At 42.1% G+C, this 23,465-nt stretch overlaps 1 protein-coding gene and 1 long non-coding RNA gene across 2 annotated transcripts; both read right to left on the reverse strand.

Annotated features, from left to right (window-relative positions):
* Positions 1-1,055: 1,055 nt before the first annotated feature.
* LOC109195406 (uncharacterized) lies at positions 1,056-22,563 on the reverse strand. Its single transcript, XM_019347413.2, has 10 exons — positions 22,085-22,563; positions 20,404-20,769; positions 16,978-18,079; positions 13,417-13,754; positions 12,925-13,269; positions 12,170-12,843; positions 11,913-12,063; positions 11,699-11,808; positions 8,887-9,073; positions 1,056-2,756 (listed from the first exon to the last, which is right to left on the reverse strand). The coding sequence occupies exons 1-10, from the start codon at positions 22,254-22,256 to the stop codon at positions 1,582-1,584; spliced, it is 4,620 nt and encodes a 1,539-aa protein (XP_019202958.2). The 5' UTR covers positions 22,257-22,563; the 3' UTR covers positions 1,056-1,581.
* LOC112842853 (uncharacterized) lies at positions 10,697-12,068 on the reverse strand. Its single transcript, XR_003214879.1, has 2 exons — positions 11,354-12,068; positions 10,697-11,186 (listed from the first exon to the last, which is right to left on the reverse strand). It is a non-coding gene; the product is annotated as an uncharacterized LOC112842853 (long non-coding RNA).
* Positions 22,564-23,465: the final 902 nt, after the last annotated feature.

A 23,465-nucleotide genomic window follows, 5' to 3' on the forward strand; every position in this document is an offset into this window, starting at 1 on the left:
GAAGCAGCACAGAGCTGAAATATGAGCTCCCACCTGAAAGTGAAAATGCTGCTACTAGTGTGTAAAGCAGGAGGAAGAGAGAGAAGTTCAAATCCAGATCAGAGAGGAGGAGGAGAGATTCAGGGAGGAGCTGAGCTGTTACTGAACTAGAAGAGAGAGAAACCTCCACATTCAACAGAGTTCAGCACACAAACCATAAACTTTACCTTCATTCAACATGTTGTCTTTGGACTATTATGCACTTTCTTTACTGATTCTCACCATTCTAACAGGTACGTTACAATCTGTGTGTTTAAAGAAATACATTTGAATTGTGATGATTTGTAAAAGTATCAAATATGTTTCTGTTCCTTTAGGTGTCAGCTGTGAAAATCTCACTCCAACCAACGAAGAAGTGTTCAGTGTAGAAGGCAGCACTGTTACTCTGTCCTATACATTATCCAGAGAAGTGAAGACTAATGATTATTTCTACTGGTATCAACAATATGCTGGAATACAACCAGAGTTAATGATCTCTCACTCTGCATCAGGATTAATAGGAACAGAAAAAATCTCTGGACTGAAAATTGAAGTGGGGAAAAACCAGTTCAACATGAGCATCTCCTCTGCTGCAGTGACAGACTCTGCTGTGTACTACTGTGCTCTGCAGCCCACAGTGACAGGAAACACCAAAACTCTGTACAAAAACCTTTGGAGCAAAGACAACAGAATACTCCACAACATCCACTAGAGGGAGCCACACACTGTTAAACCTCTGATTCTTGTGTCATTGGACTGATGACAAAGACAACAGAGAAATGAAGCAGTAAAGATCAGAGACAGAGACAGAGCTGCTGTGGAAGCACAAAACTATTTGAAAAATAAAACAACTTTATTTATAAAGAACACTTTCTAACAATGTCGAACATTTACAGTTTGTCTTCTGAAGAAAAAGAAACAAAACTTCTACAGCTGTCAGATATCACCACTCCAAAATCAGAGCTCATAACTCCAAAATAACTGAGACACAGTAAAAAAGAATAGTCATTTCAATCAGAGTCAGATATCGTCTCGTATTCTCTGGTTTTCGACAACACTCAGAATCCAAAGTGATGGAGGTAAAGTTTGTGCGACTCCGTCACAGGAGAAAATCTCAAAGGCTGCAGATGAAAACCAGCAGCTGACAAACTGCTTCTCCACTTTTTTAATATTTACATGTATTGTTATAAATTTACACAGTTGTAATAATATAACACAGAAGCTGTTGTAGAAAATCACTGAAAACATGCAGAACTCAAAGGTCAATTATAGTGTTATTAGAAAAGTTACAAAACTCTTCTTCCAGAATCTCAAAGAAATCTCCCAAAACAAGAAACTCCCTAAAATTCAAAAGGTCAAAAGAACATGATCACAGATACAGCAGCATAAATGAGCTTCCTCTGAAGAGTGGCGCTGGTCTCCCTTAGTTCTTCTTACAAAAAAATAAATAACAAAATTAACAGATATTATTAGAACAAATGCTGCAAGTCAGAATAGTTGTTGGAGTAGTGTAAAGATGTCTGAAATACGGTTTTCCCCACAAAACTTTCAGCACTACGACTTCTACTGTTTGTGGGTCTTCATGTGCAATGACAAATGATGACTCTGGCGGAACATTTTCCCACAGGCTTTACAGTGATACGGTTTCTCTCCCGTGTGGATAGTTTTGTGGCTTTTAAGTGATGTTGACAGAGTAAATCTTTCCCCGCAGGTCTCACAAACATACGGCTTCTCTCCTGTGTGCGTTCTCATGTGGCGCAGCAGGTTACAGCGTGTAGTGAAGGTTTTCCCACATGCTTGGCAAGGATGAGGCCTCTCTCCTGTGTGGCTTGTGGTGTGGATTTTAAGCGAGGCTGATGTTGTAAATCTTTCCCCGCAGGTCTTACAAACATGAGGCTTCTCTCCTGTGTGGCATCGCATGTGGCTCAACAAATTACTACCTTGACTAAAAGTTTTTCCACACGTTGTGCAAGAATACGGCCTCTCGCCGGTGTGGATTCGCTGGTGGGCCGTCAAATGACCACTTTGATTGAAAGACTTCCCGCATGCTTTACAAGAGTATGGCCTCTCACCAGTGTGGATTCTCATGTGGATCATTAAATCACTGCTTTGACTAAAGGTTTTCTCACACGTTTTGCAAGAATGAATCTTCTCTCCCGTGTGAGTTTTTGTGTGACGCAACAAAATGCTATTTTCACTAAAGGTTTTCTCACATGTTTGGCAAGTATGCGGTTTCTCTCCTGTTTGCATTCTGTGACGTGTCCTCATTTGAGACTTTTTCTTGAAGGCCTTTTTAAGTTTTCTTAAGGGAAAACCATCACCTTTCAAAGGCTGTTTACTTGTACCAGTGTTACACCTTTCAGCTGGCATGGGAGAGTTTTCTGCATCATTACTCTGACTTCCGCTTCCATTTCCAGTCAATCCTGAAGCAACATTCCCGCTTCCTTCCTGATCTTGGCTCTTAGCTACAGCAGAGCTGTGAGGGGGGAGCTGGTGACTGTCTGGTTCTGCTTCACTCTGGTCGCTTTCCCCCCAAGTAACAGTCACCTTAAAAATGGTATCATTCTCTTCCTTCACTACAACCTGCTCTCCCTCCTGACTCCTGCAGGGTTCCTCCTGTTCCTCTGTACTCTGAGGAGGTTCTGGTTCCTCCTGGTCCAGTCTGGAGCTCCTCTCCTGGTTACAGAGCTGCTGCTTAGGGAGAACCTCCTCCTTACAGACATGCTGCTGCGCAACGTCTGGAAGGACAGAAAGAGACAAAAAGAAAAGAAACACGGTTATGACAATAGGACATCAAAGTTTGGCTTTAACTAGTATTTGTCAAATCCAGCTCACCGTATTACTATTACTTAGTCAGCGTTTCAATCACCGTTCATTGTAGCAAGTTAAGTTTTCCATCCCAGCTGTTCTGGGAGTGCCGGGAATACACGTGAGCTGTGTGGATGGCCAGAACAGGTAACAGAATGTGCGCGAGTCCTGAGAAGCAAGGTTTCTTTCACTTTGTAGAAATGGCTCCAAATTCATTGATGTCTATGCTTATTTAGAATTTTGGACTAACAAAACCAAGATGCCCCCCCTCACCCCCTCCCAACGATGAAACTAACTGACCAGCGTACTCAAATGTAAATTATTTTCCTGGTTCATTACAAACCACCAGTGCAGTGCTGTGAAAAATTAATTGCTTGTTATATCATAAATGCACTGTGATTAACCAGGTTTTTTCCCCCACTGTCCACACCCAGGCCTGCCAGAAGTGCTGAATGAAAGAAAAAAAGAAAAGAAAAAACGAAGCCGTCTGACAAAGTGACTCCAGCGAACCACAGCGGGAGCCAACGTGAAGGTTCCTCAGAGTAGCCAGCCTACCAAAATCTCTTCAAGAGCACAGCAACAACTCATCCAGGACATCACAGAAAAACCTAGAACAACACCTAAAGAACTGAAATCAATATTCAACAATAAGACAGAATCTGGGAGACGAGACGAGACAAAGGTTGAACTTTCTGGAAGGTTTGAGTCCTGTTTTCAGTGATGAAACTAGCACAACATTTCAAAAAAGAACATCATAACAAGAGTCAAACAGTGTGATGCTGTGGGGCTGCTTTGCTGCTTTTGGATGACGACCAGAAAGCCCTGAAGGAGAATCCCAGTCTGACTTGAAAGCCTTAAAGGATTTTACAGCCTGCTGTTTGAATGGATAAACGGAGCACAGCACAGCCCTTTCCTCTGTTAGCTCACATCTTCAGTGTACTCCACCCGCCGTCTCTTCACCAAGTAGTGCACCGGCGTAAACCTTCCAAATGCTGAACTGCAAAACTTTGGAACAGCTTTCTGCCTCCACTCTTGAGTCATTGCCCTTATGTAAAACAGTTTAATCCTCACCTGTTCATGTAATCTTTATGTTTTGTGTTGTTCTAATCAAAATGTAACTTTTAAAGAAAATAATTTCTTAAACACAAAAGAATATCTAAAAAAATTTAAGTACAGTCAATGGTCAAAATCAGGTAAAAGTAAGATATATATGAAATCTAAACTAAGGCATAAAAATGTACCTTTACTCTGTTTTTTTGGAAATGTTTCTGACATTAAAAGGAGGAAAGTTTTTGTGCTGCTGAAAAAAGCACAAACATGAATTAATAATAATAATAATAAATCGGTGTCAACCTATCGACCCTCAGGCCAGTGGCTAAGATGTACAGATGTACAGTTTTACAGACTTGAAAAAAAAGCTTTTATTTGGATATTTTTAAAATATTAATCCTATTTAATTGATACAATATTTTATATTATTTCACTTTTAATCTGAAAAATGTTATGAAAGCCTAGAAATGAATACGGTGGATTACACCCCATGGCCCCCTTTGTTCATGTAAATGGAGAGTCCTCTTCACACACTAAGGTTAAGTATGGAGTTCCACAGGGTTCAGTGCTAGGACTAATATTGTTTACATTATACATACTTCACTTAGGCAGTATCATCAGAAATAATAGCATACATTTCCACCACTAATTTTCTGCTTCTAAATTCAGGCTGGACTACTGTAATTCATCAGGAAGTCCTAAAATTTCCCTGAAAAGCCTTCAGTTAATCCAAAATGCTGCAGTAAAAGAACTGACAGGAACTAGAAAGAGAGAGCTAGAATACGCTTCCTGTTAAAAGGGAGTTTTTCCTTCCCACTGGCGCCAAAGTGCTTGGTCTTAGGGAGTCATCTGATTGCTGAAGTTTTTTCTGTACTACTGTAGAGTTTTTACCTTACAGTATAAGGTGTCTCGATGTGATTGCTGTTATTTAGCGCTATATGAACCCCAGGAAGGCCGCCGGACCAGATGGGGTAACCGCAAAGGTCCTAAAAGAGTGTGCAGACCAGCTGGCTGGGGTCTTCACTAAGATCTTCAACACTTCACTGTCCCAGTCCTGCATCCCGCCGTGCCTAAAGTCAGCCACAATTGTCCCACTGCCAAAGCGTACTAACATTAGCAGCCTCAACGACTACCGACCAGTTGCTCTAACACCTGTTATAATGAAGTGCTTTGAGAAACTGGTCCGACGTCACATCATGTCCTGCCTGCCACCCACACTCGACCCACTCCAGTTCGCATACAGAGCTAACAGATCAACTGAAGATGCCATTGCTATAACGCTCCACACCACCATATCTCACCTGGAAGTGCAGGGCCGTTACGCCAGGCTGCTCTTTGTTGACTTTAGCTCTGCTTTCAATACGATACTCCCGGACAGACTAATAGTTAAACTGCTGGAAATCGGACTTCCTTCTACCACCTGCCGCTGGATCAGAGACTTCCTGTCAGACCGTGTACAGAGAGTTAGAGTGGGGCCTCATCTTTCCTCAGCCCTCAGCCTCAACACCGGCTCTCCACAAGGCTGTGTACTGAGTCCCCTACTGTACACTCTGTACACACATGACTGTGTTAGTACCCACCCAGACAACGCAGTCATCAAGTTTGCAGATGATACCACCGTGGTGGGGCTCATCTCAGGGGGAGATGAGACGGCGTACAGAGCTCAAGTTCAGAGGCTGTCAGATTGGTGTGTAGATAACAACCTGGACCTCAATACCACCAAGACAAAAGAACTGGTAGTTGACTTCAGAAGGAGGAAGTCCGAGCTGCAGCTTGTCAGCATCAACGGGGAGTGCGTGGAAAGGGTCTCCAGTTTCAAGTTTCTGGGTGTGCACATAGACACAGACCTCCAATGGAGCTCTAACACCTCTGCAGTCTTAAAGAAGGCCCAACGAGATCACTAGATTAATATCATTGCCTCTTTCTTTACTGGGAAGAATAAACATAGTAAAAATGACTATATTACCTAAATTTCTATATATCTTTCAGTCAATTCCGCTGGCCCCTCCTCCTTCTTTTTTTTCCAAGACCAGAAAGCTCCTCTCTAATTTCATCTGGAACAATAGGAAGCCAAGACTCAGACTCTCCCTCTTGTATTTACCATATGATAGAGGAGGGCTACAATTTCCAAATTTAGAATGGTATTATTGGGCTGCTCAGCTGAGGACCACTATGTTTTGGTTTTCAAACGATATTTTCCTTCCCTGGTTAGAAATTGAAAAAATGTCCTCAAAGGGTTTGTCATTACATAGCTATCTATACTCAGCACCCTTTAAAACTTTAAAGAAAACTACTACTAATCCCTTTGTAAAAAACACTGTTGTTGTTTGGCATGAAGTACAAAAAATGTTGAATGACTCTCCAAGGTTGTCCTGTTTCTCCCCAATTTGGGGAAATGAACTCTTTGCTCCGGCTAAAAATGACTTGGGCTTTAAAGAATGGCTTAACAAGGGCGTTGCGAAATTACAGGACTTATATGAGGAATACTCTCTAATGTCATTCAGTGAATTAAGGGCAAAGTTTAATATTCCACAGAAACACTTCTTTAAGTATTTACAACTTAGAAGTTTTATTCTGGCACACTTAAACAACTCTGTGCATCAACCCCCACTCTCCATCCTAGAAACTCATGTTACAAAAAACTATTTTGGTAAAAGACTGGTGTCCCAGTTTTATAGCATGTTAGTTGAAAACCATAAGGACAACTCTGATAGTAGAAGACGGGAGTGGATTAGTGACTTACAAGAAGATATTTCATCTACTGAATGGAGTAAAATATGTTTAAAAGCACACACTCAAACTAGGGCTGCCACAAACGATTATTTTGATAGTCGACTAGTCACCGATTATTTTTGCGATTAGTCGACTAATCAGATCATGCATCGATTGGACGTAAAACTTACAGCTTGAAAATATGTTAAACGTTTATTTTGTGACCCAGAAAGAATAATAAGAGTAATATTAAAACTAACTAGCTGCCGCCATTGTTGACAACTGCGCTGGGCCGCACTATGAATTCTGGGACACAGCTTCTTCTTCTTCGGGGTTTAACGGCAGCTGGCATCCTTGTACATGCAGTGCTGCCATCTTCTGTTTCAGTCCGTTATTACACTTTTAAATCCTACTACTTATTCCTGCGTCTTTTGTGATCTTACAAAGCTTCAAACGACGCGTCGACTATTAAATCAGTCGTCGACGATTTTGATAGTCGACGTAATCGTGACTAGTCGACTAATCGTGGCAGCTCTAACTCAAACCATTAACACTCGTTTGAGAATGATACAATTTAACTGGATAATGCGAACATACATATCCCCTGTGCAATTGAATAAATTTGATCCTAATATAATTGATCTATGCTATAAGTGTAATAGTCATCAGGGTACACTATACCACTGCCTGTGGAAATGTGAAGAGATTCAAAAATTTTGGAGCTCAGTGTTACAATATATCTCTCAGATCACAACTTCCCCTGTACCGCTTTGCCCTAAGTTATGCATTTTAGGCTTGTACCCAGATGACTGTACTCTGTCGTGTGAGGAAAGAAAAATGGTCGATCTTTGTTTGCTACAGGCCAAACGCTTTATTGCATTATGTTGGAAGAATGTTGGTTGCCCCTCTTTTAACCACTGGTTAAACAACTTAACATCGAGTTTAGCTCTTGAGAAACTGACCTATATTGTTAGAAAGAAGGCTTCTGAATTTTACAACATTTGGAAGATATTTCTAGATCTACTGAGGAGTGGGGATTTGGGGGGGGCGGTGGGTGAATAAGATAACTAGATAATGATGAATAATGTCTGAATTGCTGTTGGGAATATACTGTGCAACCTACGTTATGATTTTTTTTTTTCTTTGTTTTGTTTTTTTTTGTTGTTGTTTTTTTTGTTTGTTTTTTTTTAAAATTGTATTTATTTGCATTGTTTGCTATTTTAAATTATTTAATTATTCACTTATTTTGAATTTTTTATGATTAACATTTCAATTATTACTATTATTACTACTAGTATTATTATTATTATTATTATTATTATTTTAATACCTGCCATATGTTCATTATATTTTTGTGTTGGATACTGTTGAAAACCAAAAAAAAACAAATAAACATATGTTTAAAAAAAAAAAAAAAGAAGGCCCAACAGCGTCTCCACTTTCTGAGAATCCTCAGAAAAATGGACCTGAAGAAGGAGCTGCTGACCGTCTTCTACCGCTGCTCCATTGAAAGTGTGCTGACATATTGCATCGGTGTATGGTTTTCCAGCTGCACCACAGCACACAGAAAGGCACTCCAGAGGGTCATCAATATGGCCCAAAAAATCATTGGACATCCTCTTCCCTCCCTGAAGGACCTGTACAGCACTCGCTGTCTCAAGAGGGCACGCAGCATCCTACGAGACTGTACACACCCAGGACACCGGGTGTTTAAGCTGCTGCCGTCTGGCAGGAGGTTCAGGCTGCTGAGGTCCCGAACAAACAGACTCAAGGACAGCTTTTACAACAGGGCAATAGCCCTAATCAATGCAAATAGCTGACCTGATTGGCTACCTGCCTGGACTTTTTTTAGGGGGAGGTAACAATGTTTAAAACAATAACAATAATAATATTTATATTTATAACAAGGTGCAATAATAATTAATGTGCAATAATAACAGTGTGCAATACAAATACACTTATTCTTCTTTTTTATTTCTAAGTTAATATACTGTGTTGTGTTGTTTGTGTTGCGTTGTGATGTGTCATATCGTGTCGTGTTGTGTTATATGTAGTACCGACGTAGGACAGTTTTTCCAATTTCATTGTACTACTGTACTATGTATGACTGTGCAATGACAATAAAGAATTATCTTATCTTATCTTATCTTATATACATTAACTGAAATTAAATTGCTCTTTTGATCGTCTTATGTTTCCATTTTCTGGCGCTGGTTGATTATATTGATACCTCTGTAACTCACACTGTGGATTTATTTTGCCCGAAAAATCGCTACAAAATAAACGTGACGGACTCACCTGTCCTGTGCAGCTTGATTTGGGGTTTCCAGGTGATATCCAGCAGTCTGCGCTGACGGTCGATCTCTTCCTCGTACTGGACGATCGTTTTTTCAAACTCCAAGAATATTTGTTCAGCAGCAGCAGTTAGTCGCTCGTTGATAAACTCTCTCAGATACTGAACTGAAGGCATTGTTACTGCCACAGCTCACACACTCAGCTCACACAACAACAACCGACCTCCCGCTGAAACTCTCTCCCCCGTTTACTTCCGCCTGGTGCCACACGGTGACGTTCCGGCAGAAGAGGACAGCTGCCTTCTCGTTCCGCTTCGTAACGTGTCTGTTTCTCTTTATCCCCAAACACTTTTTCATAACCACCATAAATTGAGTTTTCTGTTTTCAACTCTAATTCTGTTTGTCTCAGTTGCTGTCAGGGTCCATGCAGAGTGTATCCGGTCAAATTTCCACCCAAACCATAAATACATAAATAAACAAGCAGAAAGTTAGAGACCACAATCAAATTGGCTAAAATTCTACTGGTACAGAATTAGTTATTTTTGCTCATTATAAAGGAGAAAGTTAAAAAAACAAAATAAAACAAAACAACAACAAAAAACAATCATCCTGTTTATTGTATTTTGTCTTTATATGTGTGGATTTGTTTGTTTTTTTGTTAACTTCAGAGGCAGCAGGATCTATGACTGCTGTGCTTCTCTGACTGGGTGGATTCCCAGATGCTTCTTTTTCCCCCCTTCTTCTCCTTACTACCACTACTAATACTACTACTATTAATTATTATTATTATTTTAAGTGTATATTATCAGAATGGAGAAAATTTAAAAATTCAAACAGTGCTTTACACACACACACACACACACACACACACACACACACACACACACACACACACACACACACACACACACACACACACAGGTTCCAGAGTCTTTCTTGTTCACACAGTCCACAGGAGTTGTTCCAGGTCCATAGATAACTGGAATTTATCATGTCAGCTGTTTAACTTTGGGCAGAATCGCTGCTGCTGCAGTGCCAGAACTCACACAAAGCTGCTGAATCAGTTTTCTAAGGGACCTGGATGATCTCCCTCACCTTGCTACTTCCATTTGTTGGGCATTGGAAATTAAAGTTTTGAATTAAACTCTGCTGGAATTAATTATGCAGTTGTTCATTATATTTGTTCATTAAATGGGTCACAGATGGTAATATTGTTTCCATCCATGTTTCTAGACACCTTATCAGTGAGCTGCTGATTAAAGGAGCTGATGATGTGATTTTTAGCCTTTGAAAAATGAAAATGATAAATTTCTGATGACCACATCTTTAAAGTCCTTCACATTTAATGAAACAAAAAACATACAAGAGCTGAGCTTCAGTAAATGAAAGAATGTTATGGAACCAGGTATGGCACGAGGCAGAAACATCCCATTGTGTTGGTTGGATTTTTACACTTTTCAACTAACAGATCTCAGTGTGTGAGAGTAAACGGATGTTTTTCAATCAGCTGAATTCACATTTGCTGCTACAGTGAAAAAGATCCAACAACAGCTGCACTTTTAAGGAGACTGAGAGTTTTTAATCTTTCATGTGAAATGATGAACCTTTTGGGGTTTTTTTTAAATAAAAGTTTGGTTGAATCTGTTTTAATGTTTTGTGTCATTCCTTGGTTTAGTATCAGAATCAGAATCAGAAAGACTTTATTTATCCCCAAGGGGCAATTAAAATACAACAGAGCAGCATGACGTTAAAGAAAAGGACAGGGCATAAACAGGCAATAAGAGTGAGATAATAAATACACAGAATATATAGTATATACACAGTTTTAAAATTACACAGTTTTAAAATTAAAGTGACTGAAAGGTGAATAAATAACTGTAAGTGACTAAAAGAACAAAGTGTCGGCAGTATAAAAGAGTGTAGAGTAGTTTCTGTTTCTGGTGTGGGAAATGTTCTTATCGGCTGGAGTTAAAAAGCAGAGTGGCTTTGGGGACAAAGGTGGCTCTCCTCCTCTCAGTCCTGCAGGAAATGCAGCGGAGGCGTCGCCCAGAGAGGAGCCATTGAAATGCAGGGTGAAGAATGTGAGAGGGGTCATTGATGATTCAGGCTGCCTGTCTGAGGGCCTGTTGGTTGAAAACCTGTGCCAGAGTTCTGACAGGCAGGCCAATGATTTTAGAGCACACTGATGCAGTGTGCTGCAGTCTGTTCCTGTTCTGAAGGCTGAGGGAGTGGAACCAGCAGGTGATGGAGAAGGTCATGATGCTTTCCAGGAAGGCATAGTAGTGTTACGTTCCCCTGAGGGGTCTAGGCGGTGAGGGGAAGCAACAAAAAGTGTCCGGGTCAGAAAAAGGAGTCAAGGGGGCAAAAGGGTTAAATTAAAGAGTTTTATTAAAGTAGTTCAACTAAAAGAGACGGACAAGCCGCTATCACCATTTAAGGAAAACAAACAAAACTCAAGCGTTGGTCAATACCGTAAAAAGTAAGTCAAAAAGAGAGCAGCTCACTAGCTGCAAACACAGACATGCAGCTCACTGGCTGGAAACCACCAAAAACACTCAGCTCATAAGCTGTAACCACACTAATGGCACTCTGGGGCAGAGCTCACCTTTCTCTGGGCTTAAATCCCTTCAATTACTGACGAGAGTCAGCTGCACAAAAGAAAAAGGTGGCACCTAAGGCAGGAGAGATTTGAAGGACACGCCCACACAAGCACCTTCAGGAGGAGGCCCTGCTAGGGCCGTAACAGTAGAAAGTCATCATGATGGGTGTGCTGACTCCAAAGGAGTTTCCTAAGGAGGTATAGCTGTTGGTGGCACCTCCTGAGAATCTGTGTTGGCAGAGAATTTCAGGAGGTTGTCAAAGATGGTTCCCGGGTATTTGTACTCCTCAACTACCTCCACTGGCTTCTTGTGGATGGTGGTGGTGACTGAAGCAGCCAGATCCCTCTGCCTACTGGAGAAGGTCACCACCATCTCTTTGGTTTTGCTCACGTTCAGTTCAAGTTTGGAGCTGTCACACTGCTCTACAAACTCCTGCAGAGCGGCCCGTGGTGTTGTGAGGGGCCTGACAGCAGTGACAGGAGAACTGTGTCGTCAGCATATTTCACCAGGTGGCAGTTGGGCTGTGTGGATCTGCAGTCATTGGTGTAGAGGATGAAGAGCAGCGGGGAGAGCACACAGCCCTGGGGGGAGTCAGTGGAGGTGGAACGGAGACCAGAAAGAGAGTTGTTGACCCAAACTTTATGAAAGTTGAAATTACAGGTGAAATCGGGTGGAAAGTTTAGTGACCAGGATATGAGGCTGCAGAGTGATGAACGCTGATGAGAAATCAGCAAACAGAAGTCTGGCGGAGGAGTCAGGGAGCTCCAGATGTTTGTGGATGGAGTCCAAGATGAAGATTTTTGCATCATCGACACCTCCGCGTGCACGGTAAGCAAACTGGAGTGGGTCCATCAGGAGGTCAGTTGCTCTAACGATGTGCTGTTTTATGATCTTCTCCATGGCCTTCATCACCAGGGAGGTGAGGGCCACAGGACGAAGATCATTCAGAGACTTTGGGTTGTTTCTTTTGGGGATGGGGATGACTGTGGAGTGTTTCCACAGCTGGGGGACGGTGTGACTGTCAACTGAGTGTTGAAAAAGAGTCTGGAACACACTTCCTAGTTGCCCTGCACTGTGCCTCAGAACTCGACTGCTGATGTTGTCAGGGCCGGGTGAGCTCCTCTCCCTGGTCCTCCTGAGGGCTCTCACCACGTCCTCAGTGCTGAAGGTGAGTGCAGAGCTGCCAGGTTTGAGTGAGGATCTGGACTCCTCAAGCTGGGCGATATTGTCCGTCACAAACCTGGTGTGGAAAGTGTTGAGGTCGTCAGGGAGGGAGGAGGGGTTGCTGCCCTCCACCTGGATGGTTCTGGGGGTGGTGACCTTAGTATTCACAGAGGCCATGGTTTTGAGGCCCTGCCAGGCTCAGTGGAGGTCCCCTGTGGTGAATTTTTATTAACAGTGTTTTTATACTCCAGTTTAGCAGTTTTTGTGGCCCTCTTCACCTTCTTCCTTTTTATCCAGAGCAGAGCCAGTGAAAAAAATCCTTTTTTTATTAAGGATTTCCTTGAGCTCCTTGGTGATCCAGGGTTTGTTGTTGGGGTAGATGGAGACTGTTTTTGAGGGGATAATGTTGTCAACACAGAAGGAGATGTATGATGTCACCGTGTCGACTTGTTCGTCAATGTCATCAGAGGGAGAAAGAAGGCTGCTCCAGTCAGTGGCTTCGAAACATCCTTGTAGGGTGAGGATACTTTCCTCTGTCCACTGCTTGATGTTGTTGGTGACCTTTTTAATCCTCTTGATGACTGGGGTGTAAGCAGGGGCCAGCAGGATGGTGTGGTGGTCTGCTGAGCCGAGAGGGGGGAGGTGTAGGGCTTTAAATGCATCTGGTACAGAGCCATAGCATTTATCCAGAGTCCCCTAATGTGTGCTGCATGTAACATACTGTTGGCATCCTTTAAGCAACTTATCAGGGGAACAGTGGTTGAAATCACCCAGGATGAACTTGGGAGAGTCCGGTGATAATTGTTCCAGTTTGTACAGAGTGTTGGTGATGTACTCTGTGGCTTTAGCTGCATCAGCTCTGGGGTGGATGTAAACCAAGATGATGAAAAGCTGAGGGAATTCTCTGGGGAGGTAGTGGAGGCGCAGGGAAGCAGCCAGAAGCTCGATGTCTGTAGTGCACAGCTTCTCACTCACAGTGACTGTAGAGCACCAGCTGTTGTTTACATACAGACACACGCCGCCATGTTGCTTCCTGGTGCGTTCGCGGTCTCTGTCCAGACGAAGAGGTGGTGAAAAGCTATCAATGTGCAGCGCGCTGTTGTCGTCGCTGTTGTTTAACCACGATTCCGTAATGCACACAGGCTGCTTTACCACAGGGTTCAATCCTTCAGTCCATTAAAATCTCCCAGCTGGTTTATAACTCTGCTGCTCCACACACATAAATACAAAGAACTAGTTTATTTACTTTTTATTGGTAGTTTTTACTCTTTCTTCATGTATTGTGTTACAACACAATACATGAAAAAATTCCTAGTTTTGTGAAACATGGATTCATAATGTTAAAGCCATGCCAACTTGCTTTATTTTCCCCACAAAGCAATAAAAACCATGAGGACTCAGGTTCTGTTAATCCTTCTGGTGTTTTAACATTCATAGCTTATCTAATCTGGAAATGTATCCGACTCCTGAGTCTCACTTTAAGCATGAGAAGCATTAAGCAGCTCAGTGATGGAGAACATTTGGGTCGTTGTGTTTGCACACAGTGCAAAGTGCTCCATCCTCACAGTGATTCAAATGCTGCTAACAGTCTGTGAACCAGGAGGAAGAGGAAGTGAGAGAAGTGAACATCCAGCTCAAAGAGGAGACAGAGGGCGACATCATCCAGTAGGCGGTGCTCTCCTTCTGCACTGTGTTCAACCACTGTGTCAATAATAAGTGCTGCTGTGAAGAGAACAATTCTCAGACTGAATGTTGAACATCAGCTAGTTTCTCCTGTTGATTGAAACCTTGTTGTACAGATGGAACATTGGCTGTGGATTATTCTTGCTGCTCTTTTCTTTGGTAAGATACAAACATCAACATGTTTCCTCTGCACACGATTCACAACAAGGACAGAAAGAGGAGATTTAATCATTTACACTGTGGAACTTTTCAATAACTTCAATCATGTTTATTGATCCATCTCTTCCTCTGCATGTTCTGTTCTTCCTCAGAGTGTAAAGGAGAAGACAAAGTGATCCAGGAACAAGGAGATGTCATTGCTGCTGAAGGAGACACAGTTACACTTGGATGTAGATACGAAACAACAAGAGCCAATCCCACTTTGTTCTGGTACAAACAAGAAGTAAACAGTTACCCAAAGTATATGCTGAAATGTTTCTCAGAAACAACAGATAAATCTGAAGAGTTCAACAACGACAGATTTGATGCTAAAATCAACAAGAAAGAAAATTCAGTTCCTCTGAAGATCCAGAAGCTTCAGCTGTCTGACTCTGCTGTGTACTACTGTGCTCTGCAGCCCACAGTGACAGGAAACACCAAAACTCTGTACAAAAACCTTTGGAGCAAAGACAACAGAATACTCCACAACATCCACTAGAGGGAGACACACACTGTTAAACCTCTGATTCTTGTGTCATTGGACTGATGACAAAGACAACAGAGAAATGAAGCAGTAAAGATCAGAGACAGAGACAGAGCTGCTGTGGAAGCACAAAATGATTCAAAGTTTATTTATAACAAAATGTTTCTAACAATGTTGAACATCTATTTGTTCGTGTCTCCTTTAAAACTCAAATGGTTAAAAAAAAAAGTTTGCTTTAAAGAAATGAAATGCATAGTGACACTTTCAACGCTCCAACATGTGAGCCCACAATAACTGCGAGATGGAAAAACAAGAATAACAGACATTTCTATCAGTGAGAGATCGTCTCATAACTGCTGGTTTAAATGACACTCAGACGCACACAGAAACCAAAGTAACGATAAAAAGGTTTGTGTGACTGTTACAGCTGCTGTTCGAAAACTGCAGATGGATGACACCAGGCAAAAACTGCTCTTCCCCTTTAATATTTACATCATCATTATAAATTTAAATTGTTGTAATAAAATGATCCAAAAGCTGCTGTAGAAAATTACTGAAAATGTGTTGAACTTACAATAACTGGAAGCTCTGAGAGGTCGATATAATGCTATTAGAACAGTTACAAAGTCCTCTTCCAGAGTTTCAAAGAAATCTCCCAAAACAAGAAACTAGGATTAAAAAAAATGAAAGAAAAAAAAACCCCACATGAGGCGGCCCCGAGTCAGATCCAGAACAATCTGGAGAGATTACACCTCTCGCCTGACTTGAGAACACCCAAGTGTGGTGGATGGATGGATGAACTCAGTCCTGCTGGTCAGTCAGACAGCTTTTCAGTGCATCCAACCAACCACAGCAAGAAGACTGTAAACATGGCTTTCTCCAAAAGGAAAATCAATCTAACATGTAATATATTCTAAAAGATGCGTTATGTTTTCATAAGAGCAGTGGTTCTCAAACTGTGGTATGTGTACCACTGGTGATACATGGGCTCTAGTGGTACGCAGGAAGTCTCCAATTTTTTTTTAAGATTAAATGATATAGCATGTTCTGACTGAGGGATTTCAGAAACATTCAAACGTACAGCTCTGCTATCACTTCCAACATAAATGAAGACAGAAAACGAAACAGCAGTGACGTTTGTGGGGTTACTGAAGTTGGGCTAGCTGGTATATAATGATGTGCTATGTGATGGCTAACGACACAGCTCTGTTAGCATAATATAAACTGTGAAGCTGGAGGATGAACGCTAACGTTTTTCAACTAGATAAAAGTTAATGTGAGGGTTCCTGATGGTTAGGGACAAATGCAATCGCATGGCAGGATGCTGTAAACGGACCAAACGTCAGTCAGGAGAACAACTGAGATAATCCATCCACAATACCAGGTTAGTCATTAACATACTGCTGCATGGGCTGGGCTGTGGTTACATTGTAAGGGTTTAAAAACTGAGCTTTAAAATGAACAGTGGTAATAAAAACGGAGAGAGGCCGACAGTGATCACTGACTGTTTTTAGGGTCTTGTTCAGATTAAATAGGACAAGATACAAAACATTAAAACATGTTAAAAACACAACAACCTCGATAAACGCATTGTAGTTTGTACATACGTCAAAGATTAGATACCCCACCTGCTGTGAATGTTTTAATGCAGTACAGTTGTTATTATTATCACTTGTCACATCCCGCTTATGACAGTTAAAATAAATAAAATTCATATAAGAAAGTGTAAACTGTATGTGGTGTTAAACAGGCCTATACTACGACACTCTGCCAGTAATGAGGGTGGTACTTTAAGAGCCATATATTTTATGAGGTGGTTCTCATTATGAAAAATTTGAGAACAATGCACTAGAGAAACAGAGCTTCATCACAGAACGGAAAATAAAAATAAGATGAAGAACACAGTGTTACATGTGACACTGTCAAAATACTTGTTGGTAGATACTTGTTTTCTCCACAAAACTTTCAGCACTGCGGCTTCTGCTGTTCGTGGGTTTTCATGTGCAACGACAAATGATGATTCTGACGGAACATTTTCCCACAAGTTTTACAGTGATACGGCTTCTCTCCTGTGTGGATCGCGTTGTGGCTTTTTAGCGACTGTGACAGAGTAAATCTTTCCCCGCAGGTCTCACAAACATACGGTTTCTCTCCTGTGTGCGTTCTCATGTGCCGCAGCTGGTTACTTCGTTTAATGAACGTTTTTTCACAAAATTGGCAAGAATGAGGCCTCTCTCCTGTGTGGATCACTTTGTGTAATTTAAGTGACGACGATTCGGAAAAACTTTCCCCACAATCATCGCACAGGTACGGTTTCTCTCCTCTATGGCTTCGCATGTGGCCCAGCAAATGACTACTCTGACTGAAAGTCTTTTCACACACTGTGCAGGAATACGGCCTCTCACCGGTGTGGATTCTGAGGTGGATCATCAGATTCCCGCGTTGCCTAAAAGTTTTGCCACATATGTGGCAGGAAAACAACCTCTCTCCTGTGTGGACAGTCATGTGGCGCAGCAAAGTGCTCTTCTGAGCAAAACTTTTCTCACATGTCTTACAGGTGAATGGTTTCTCACCTGTGTGGATTTTGTAATGCTCCTTTATTTGGCACTTTTTCTTAAAAGACTTTCCACAAATGTCACACTGGAGAGACTTTCGACCCGTGTCAGTGTTACACTGACTCGCTGATGGCGGGAATTCTTCTGAATTGTTGCTCTGACTTCTGTTTACGTGAAGTTTTGACTCTGGATTTCCAGAGTCTGAATCTCCCTTCTTCCCTCCTTCCTGATCTCGGCTCTCAGCTGCAGCAGAGCCGTGAGTGAGGAGCTGGTCACATTTTGCTTCTGATTCACTGTGGTCACTTTTGCTGTGAGCAGAAGTCACCGTAGAAGTTTTCGTCTCTGTCACTACGGGCTGCTCTCCCTCCTGACTGCTGCACAGTTTGTTCTGTTCCTCTGTGCGCTGTGGAGGTTCTGGTTCTCCCTGGTCCAATCTGGAGCTCCTGTTCTGGTTCCTGAGCTGCTGCTGAGGGAGAACCCCCTCCTGCTTACAGACATGCTGCTGTGGGAGGTCTGCAGGGACAATAGGAGACCAGATAAAGAATAGCAGTGAAATACATTGTTCCTTTAATCTGTAAAAATTTATGACAATAAGATCCATGTTTGCTTTAACTGGTATTTGTTAATGTATCACATATGGTTTTATATGATGTAGTAACTGTTAGAGATCTCAGGTGCTGTGCTGTCCCTGTGGGTGATGGGCCCAAAGCACGGTGATTTATTTGGGCTGTGGTCAGATGCCCCCCCCCCCCCCCCCCCCCCCATCCCCCATCCCTCAAGGGTTGGCTTCAGCAGAGGGACCAGGACTGACACTTCTGGGTGAGGTTACCCAAAGATTTCTAAAAAGACCCAAATTGTCTGCATCCAAACAAGAGAGCTCAAGTATCTTGGGATTGTATTCGTGAAATCTGGAAGGAAGAGGGTAGGAGTGGGCGAAATATCAAACATACTCGTTGTATCGTGAGTTTTTCCACTTATGATGGTAAAAATTGCTATGGCAATATTAAGCTGTATGTATGTAATTCACTATGAGTTTTTTTTTCTTCAACATGCTATGAATGCATCATTAATGCCTCCTGCACTGCGCTGAACATGCGTGTTTATATACTGGCAGATAGGGAAAAATACGGCAACAGCGGGAATTTCAGACGAGCGCAGGGATGAGACGCGCTGTCGTTTGGATTTCATGGGGAGGACGTCGAACAAAATGCGGTAATTTGCAAAACATGCGTAAAACTATTGCTGCTGAAGGTAGCAGTACTACAAATTTATTCCACCAGCTGAAAAAAATCATCCACTGAAAAATTAGAGGTGTTTTAAACTCAGCATGTGAATGTCTCCCCACACACCAAAGAAAACATGAAATTAGCCAGCTGTGATAACTGTGACTGTTCAACGTCAATCAGTTTCATAGTCACTGTCTTGAATTTAGTTTGTGTAATATTGGTGAAAAACCTCTGTAAGCAACTGATGGTTAAAAAATGGTTAAAATTAAACATTTCAATTCATTCAGATTTTTGGTATTTATTCAACATAGATAAAAATACTGAATGGTTCATTTGAATGAGTACGAGTATCCAAACATATATATCATGTATATAAACATATCCTGATATTAGATCTTCCTCATATTGCCCAGACCTGGAGGAGGTTATAGTGGAGCAGTTCCAACCCTCAGCCATGTTCATCAGACCAGGGTAATGAAGAGTAGGACTTTCCTCTGTAGGGTGTCGGGACTCGGCTTTAAACATCTGGTGAGGAGCTGCTGTTCTTCCACATCAAAAGAAGCTCGAAGTGAAGTTGATGTGTTTCAGCCAAGATGTCTGTGTGCCTCCCTTTGGAGGTTTTCTTGGGCATGGCCAAACTGGAGAAGACTCCAAGCCCAATCCTAACTCCCTGCTAACTTCGAACTCGGTTAAACTTCATAAATTCTGTTTTCGTGGATGCCTGAATGTTAAACTTAATTGTTACAGCTGATAGAGCAGCCACACTGATTATTTTATTAAAGATGAAATGATTTAGACAGTTTGTAACTCAGTGACGCCGCAGTGATCGTTTGACTTTGGGGCCTGAAGCGCAGTTTGGACCTGGAAATGGCTAATGACGTCCGACTTAAAGACCGGATAGGAGGCAACCTTTCTGCAAACAGTTGCAGTCTGACTGGAATCACTCTACAAGAGATTGTTGAAGGTGTCAAATAACTGCTGTCTATTTTATCAGTGCAGACTAACAGCTAACACGTCTCCACCAGTTTAAATGAGGCTTTGTCAGTGAGCACAACTCGGGGGCTCGACTCAACCAGCAGCCAGGTGGATTTATTCTGTTTATATTCTGAAAGAACAGGAAGTTACTGAGTGCAAAGGTAATCCGGTCTTTAAGTCTGAAGTCACTAGCCGTGTCTGGGCTCAAACTCTGCTGCAGGTCCATAAATCAAATGATCACTGTGGCATCACTGAGAGTTGAAAAACGGTCTAAAGTCTTCAGACAGTTTGTAACTCTCAGTGACGTCATATATATACATTTTACTATATGTACTATAGCTTTTCGATATTTTCATCCTGTGTCGAGCCAACTGTAATGAAACTGTGTGCCTTGTACACTTGCTGTACACTGAATGACAACAAGCCCTTCCACAATATTAACCAAACAACACTCGTAGGTTTGCAGCTGCCTGCTGACATGGATCCACTCATTTTATACGTACTTTGAGTCTAATGCTGAAACTTTTTCATTATAACAATACTTCATGGTATTTCTTCCTGAAAAATAACTGCAGCTGCATCATAAATTGTGTAACAGAGCTCTGATTAGGACCAGACCCTCAGAGTGAGACTCACCTGTTCTATGCAGATCTTTCTCAGCACTGGAGGTGACATCCAGCTCTCTGGGCTGATGGTTGATGTCTTTCTTGATCTGGGTAGAATTATTTAAAACTTTGAATGCTTCTCTGGATTCAGTCCCAACAAACACACTGGAGTCAGAGTGAGTGGTGTTACTGAGGTCGCTTTCCTTGTAAGTAGCAGTCACCATGAAGGTATCAGTCTCCTCCTCCAGTTCCAGCTGCTCTCCCTCCTGACTGCTGCACAGTTCCTCCTGTTGCTCTTTAATCTGTGGAGGTTCTGGTTCCTCCTGGTCGACACTGGAGCTCCTCTCCTGGTTCCAGAGCTGCTCCTCCTCTCTGCAGAGGAGTCGCAGTGGAAGGTCTGGAAGTAGAAAAGGACACAATAAATAAATAAGGAATATTATAAAAAGGCAAACATACATCTGAGCAAATACTCCGATACACGCACACACACACAAGCTTTCAAAGTTACTACATGGAGAAAAGCCAAAACAGAGAATACACACACGTACTGAAAAAAAGGCCTCTGAGTCGCTTACAGGCTGGTAATAGTGTCTATACTGCACAATGTACACATTGATAACACGGGTAGGTTATGTAGAAGAAAGAGAGGAATTCTGGAGTAAGTTGGATGAAGTGGTACTGAGTGTCTGCAGGGGGAGAGAGAGTTCAAGGAAGGGTTTGTGTATAGTACATATTGTGTATCTGTACAGAGGAGAGAGGAGAAGGAGATTTGGTGGAAAGAGGGAAAATTTCTCCTAGAGCAAATATTCCGTCATACTAGAAAGTGTTTTGGAAAAGAGAGAGAAAACGTCATCTGTTCTCCTGTGTGGACGGAGCTGGAAGGAGGCGTTGTTGCTGTCTCAGCTAAATGAGTGATACGATTAAAACTTAAGCACCAATGTCTTTAAAACAAACCCCAAAACACAGCCACTAACGTACAACACAGAACAAAGAAACTCCTTCTGATTGGTCAGCATTTCCATCACAGACACAAACTGTGATTCGACACTTTGAGTGCATCCAACGATCCACAGCAGAAACACACTGACTGTGATCCAGGGCAGCACGGTGCTGTGGTGGGCAGCACGGTGCTGTGGTGGGCAGCACTGTTGCCTCACATCAAAACGCTTCAAAAAGTTTGAATCCACCACCTGCTCACGGCCCTGTGTGGAGTTAGCATGTTCTCCATGTGTTTGAGTGGGTTCTCTGGATCCCTCCCAGTCCAAACACGTGCACTTAGTGGGGTCAGGTTAACTGGTGATTCTAAATTGCTCCTAAGTGTGTATGTGAGTGTGAATGGTTGTGTGTCTCTCTGTGTGACGGCCTGTCCAGGGTGTACCTCTCGCCCTGTGGTAGCTGGGATATGAATGAAACTCTCCTGATTCATAATGACGACACAGTCTGGACAAAGAGCTACCAGAAGCTTTTCTACAACTTTACACAACAAAGAGTTGAGCTGACAGACCTCAGCAGAAAACCAGACACGCGGTTAAAACTGAGCTTCTTTGTTTTTTCTCTCATATGCGGATTTCTCCGGGATTAAATGCGTAGTTAAACTTTCCAGGGGCAGGAAGAGGACGCTCACCGGTCCGAAGGTCAAAGTGCGCTGTTTGTGGTCCACGGTAGAAGATCGGTTTGTGTGACTGAATCCAGCCCACCAGAGTGACACTCACCTATCCTCCGAAGCTTGATTTGGGGTTTCCAGGTGATATCCAGCAGTCTGCGCTGACGGTCGATCTCTTCCTCGTACTGGACGATCGTTTTTTCAAACTCCAAGAATATTTGTTCAGCAGCAGCAGTTAGTCGCTCGTTGATAAACTCTCTCAGATACTGAACTGAAGCCATTGTTACTGCCACAGCTCACACACAACTATACACTCTGTTACCTTCAAACTTTACTGGCGTTTGACCCCAACACCCGTGGAAAGTTAAGGCTACTTCCGCTTTTTCCTGCTTACTTCCACCTGGTGTCACATAGGGAAGTTCCGGCGGTGGAGGGCGGCTAACTTTCGTTCCGCTGTTGTCACATCGCTCTCACAGAAAACTTCATATTTGATCTGCGATGATTTCATTCACAAAGGGACGACACAGCAGACGGACCCACAGATCTGAGCAGGCAGGTCTGCCTTCATGGTTCCTCCGGGTTCAGTGACTGTTTTACCCACAACACAAAACGTTACCATGACTACCATACATAGAATTCCCAGCCATCTATTTTAAAGTTTGACATTAAATTCTTTTTGGGTCTGTTTGAAATAATGTTATAATTCACTAATACTGGTTTTTGCACGACTCCAATCAGTGACAACACTCACATATAAATACATTTGTCTGCTTGCTTTCTTTGCTTAGTAGTTGTAATAATAATAATAATAATAATAATAATAATAATGATGACATTATTGTACATGTCTTGATGCATTCTCAATCACTGTCATCACCACTGATCAATGGTGAAGACAGTTTGCATATTAATGATCATGAAACTGACCTCACAGCTCGTTGTTGGTCAGTGCTGCTGGTGTCAGTCGCTGTGCAAAGGTACAGTTTAGAGGCTGGAAGCCTGCAGTCAGCTGAGACTGAACGAGTCACCTGAATGAGTGACAAAACTTTTCTCCCACTGAAACACTTCCTGCAGTCATTGTTATACAGCTTTTTTGTTGGGAAATTATTTCTTTATGACTCAAAAACCAAACAAACAAGAAAATAAACAGTTTGTCTTCAAACTTCACACTGATCTGAACCCAAATAAAGGAAACAATAACAGATAATGAAAATCCTATTGGTGTAATCACTTATCATCAAAGATGGGCAGTAACGCATTACTGTAATCCGATTACTTTTTCCAAGTAACGAGTAAAGTAAGGGATTACTATTGCAAAAAAAGGTAATTAGATTACCGTTACTTTCCCGTAGGAACGCTGCGTTACTGCGTTACTAAAACCGTGATTTTTTTGCGAGTGTCTCATGACAATGATGTAAGCGACTGCGACGTTGGTGACAACAGCTGTGTGCAGATCAACAATGGATAATATGTCGAGTGCGGAGAGAGTA

Source organism: Oreochromis niloticus, linkage group LG18 (assembly GCF_001858045.2).
Source record: "Oreochromis niloticus isolate F11D_XX linkage group LG18, O_niloticus_UMD_NMBU, whole genome shotgun sequence".
Classification (NCBI taxonomy): Eukaryota; Metazoa; Chordata; class Actinopteri; order Cichliformes; family Cichlidae; genus Oreochromis; species Oreochromis niloticus.